Source organism: Hyperoodon ampullatus (genome assembly GCF_949752795.1).
Source record: "Hyperoodon ampullatus genome assembly, chromosome: 6".
In the NCBI taxonomy this organism is placed as follows: Eukaryota; Metazoa; Chordata; class Mammalia; order Artiodactyla; family Ziphiidae; genus Hyperoodon; species Hyperoodon ampullatus.
In genome coordinates this window covers 91,227,533-91,230,509 of record NC_136919.1, presented here as the reverse complement: position 1 = coordinate 91,230,509, position 2,977 = coordinate 91,227,533, and the positions used below count along the sequence as shown (strand labels likewise).

The 2,977-nt window shown below is 50.2% G+C and overlaps 1 protein-coding gene across 1 annotated transcript; it reads right to left on the bottom strand.

Moving 5' to 3' along the window:
- Window positions 1-259: 259 nt before the first annotated feature.
- LOC307054854 (C-C motif chemokine 19-like) lies at window positions 260-1,528 on the bottom strand (the record flags this gene model as incomplete). The annotated part of the gene is given in 4 exon segments (XM_079706727.1): window positions 260-384; window positions 387-436; window positions 646-772; window positions 1,468-1,528. Coding segments are annotated over 4 exon segments (363 nt in total).
- Between the last annotated feature and the right edge of the window lie 1,449 nt (window positions 1,529-2,977).

The window sequence follows — 2,977 nt, the reverse complement described above, 5'->3', positions numbered from 1 at the left end:
CTGCAGTCTGGGCATGGAGAAGTTGTGCTTCCACCACACTCATCCACACTCACACTCACACTCACACCCACAATCCTGCCACACCCCAGCGGGGTCAGTTCTGGTGCAGGGGAGCAGGAAGCCTGGTCCTCCCTTCTGGTCCTCGGTTCCCCAGGGCTTCAGTGATTCACATTCTTTCCCTCAGACACAGGGCTCCCTCTGGGGCTATCATGGGCTACCTGCTCTAGTGCTTTCCCTGGGGGAGGAAGGATAGGCAAGGTCATGGGCTGGGGTCTTGGGCAGGGGCTTGGAGGGAGGAGGCAGGGCTGGGGAGGGACAGGCTTGCCTTGGCTGAGTTCTTCTGCAGTCTCCGGATGATGCGGCCAACCCAGGGCTGGTCTGGGGTGCACAGAGCTGGTAACCTCTCAGCGTGGTGAACATGGAGACAGAGGTCAGAGGTCAGAGAAAATAGAGCCCTGGAACCCAGCTTCCTGGAAGGCCCTGGTATGAGGAGCTGTGGCTGGGGACCACACCCAGGAGCCTGTTGCAGGGGCTTCCTTGCAGAGGTTGGGCTTGGCAAGGAGAAGAGAGATAAGAAGGTAGGGGTGGGTCTTCCCAGGGGCTGATGGGGGAGGTGAGGTTAGTCAGGCTTGTCCTGCAACTCACACAACGGAAGACACCCTGAAGCCATTGTTGATGAGCAGGTAGCGATAGGCTAGCACCAGGAATCCAGGGAAGGGGCACTGGGTCAAAGACAGGCAGCAGTCTTCAGCGTTGTTGGCATCTCCTAGAGCTGGTGTAGGATTAGTGTCAGGACACAGGAACACTGAGGAACGGAGGCCACAGTTCTCACTGGCATTAAGGATGCCTGTCTGTGTGTGGCGGCAGCTAGACCTGATATTCGCTAAATATATTGAAGCACTTCTAAGCAGTTCGGCAAACGACCAGTGTCCTGAGCCCCACAAATGCCCTCCTGCTGCCCTGATCAACCCAACTTCTCTCCTGAGTCTTTTCAACTTCCCCACAAATGAAGAGTTCACGCTGGTTACAGTGTCAGTGGGGGGGAAGGATGTGGGGTAGGGAACGGGGTGGGGTGGGTAACAGGAAGGTGGCATTAACAGAACTTAGCAGTTGTTAAATTTTTTGACCACTGATAATTTTTTGACCCTTCTTAGACCAGTACTTCCCATTCCCTCCACCTTAACGGTATACACTGTTCTCTCCCGCCTGGGAAACAGAGGCAACAGGAAATAGAGCCTGGAGAGATGGGGCTAGTCATAGCCCCGGGATACACCAAGAGACAGATAAACATTGGAATTCAGGAGCCCAGGTACACCGCCACTCACAGGCACACACACGGGGCACAACCCAGGTTCACTGAAACATGCAGTCCTAAATCACAGAGTCGCTCACGTCCAGCGTCAAGCAGTCTGAGCCTTAGACAAACCTGCTACTTGCTCCCCACACTAAACCTCCCCTCAGCCTTACCAGAGGAGGTCCATAGAATCAGCAGGCTGAGGGCTAGTAGTGCAGTGGCATGGGATGCCATGGAGAATGAGTGGAGACTGACTGCAAGCAAGCTGTGAGCGTGAGCGAATCTGGGCAGAGTTTGTGTGAAGCCGAGGCCTGGCTGGGAGTGAGTGAGTGTGCTGAGAAGTGCAGGGTGTGAAGGGGTCTGGGAACGTGAAAGTGGACGAAGCGGGAGGAAGCTGCCACTGCCACCCATTTATGGCCCAGAACTAATCATGGAGAAGAGTGAAATTATGCTGTTTTCAAAAATAAGGGAGATCAGATTTTCTGCCTAATTATATAAGAAGATTTATCTTAAAAAAATACACATTATTTTAAAGACTTATTGGCTGTGAAATAAGTTAAGGGTATTTAAAAAGGCTTGTCTGGAAAGAAAGGTGAGAAGTAGGAAAACACAGAAAGTCTAGGGGAAAATATATCAATATATGCATTGCTATATGGTGAACTAAGCCTTAGGCCAGCAACAATGTGGAGGACCTGAGCCTTAGATACTTACAAGTAAGCTGGAATCTTCAAAAAGTTCAAATCTTTATAATTACAAAGATTTATTAAAATTAATAACCAAGTGTTTTAATTGACATCAGAAGTTCAAAATAATAAACCCTGAGAACATAGAAAAATATAAATAATGATATGAGCAGAACTTAATAAAACAGAAAACGTATAAAATTGAGGTGATTAGTAAGTCCAAAGAATATTCTTTGAAAAGATTTAAAAAACACACTTTGATTAAGCAAAACAAAAAATAAGTAAATATAAAGAAAGAATCAGGACAAAGTTAGAGCAGAGAATATATGAAATGCTAGTAAATTTGAACGTTTCTGTAAAGTGGACAATTTCCTAGCTCCTGAAGTTTACCAAAACTGACACAAGAGGAAATCATTTAAGGCCATCATATCTGCCCTTGGCATCGTCGGAGCGCACTGGTGTCAGGATGAAGCTTCTGTACTCCATGGCATCCTGCGAAGAGGGGGCGGCAATGCAGAAGGTTGGAACACTGCCCTCAGTGAGGGTGTGGGTGTGGCCATCTGTGCTGTGACTGAACAAAGGGCAGGGTAGCAGGGGTCCCAGGGCAGGACCCTCAGAGCCCAGCATGCCCCGGGTGGTGGCACAAGAATTTAAGCCCAGGCCAAAGACTGCCTTCTTGGTCTGCGCGGCAGTCCGTCCTCTCACCTTTCCACTCATGCCGCCTTTCTACTTGAAGTGTGTGTGGAACGTGTCCGTGGAGTACACTTCTGTGCACAGGAAACCATAGGTCTGGGCGTCTTAGCTTCCTGCCAGGTGACCGAAGGTCACATGCAGGTGGGTCCCTGGGACACACGCGGAGAGGCTCCTGCCTGGGCCCCTGTCCGCTCAGTGTCCCTGCCCCAGAGCAGTGTTCACAAAGCAGCCCTGTCTGAGTCCCCTGCCACTAGAGGGAGTATTGGCCCAACACTTCTAGAAAACGGGGTCCTTGCAGGCAACTCAG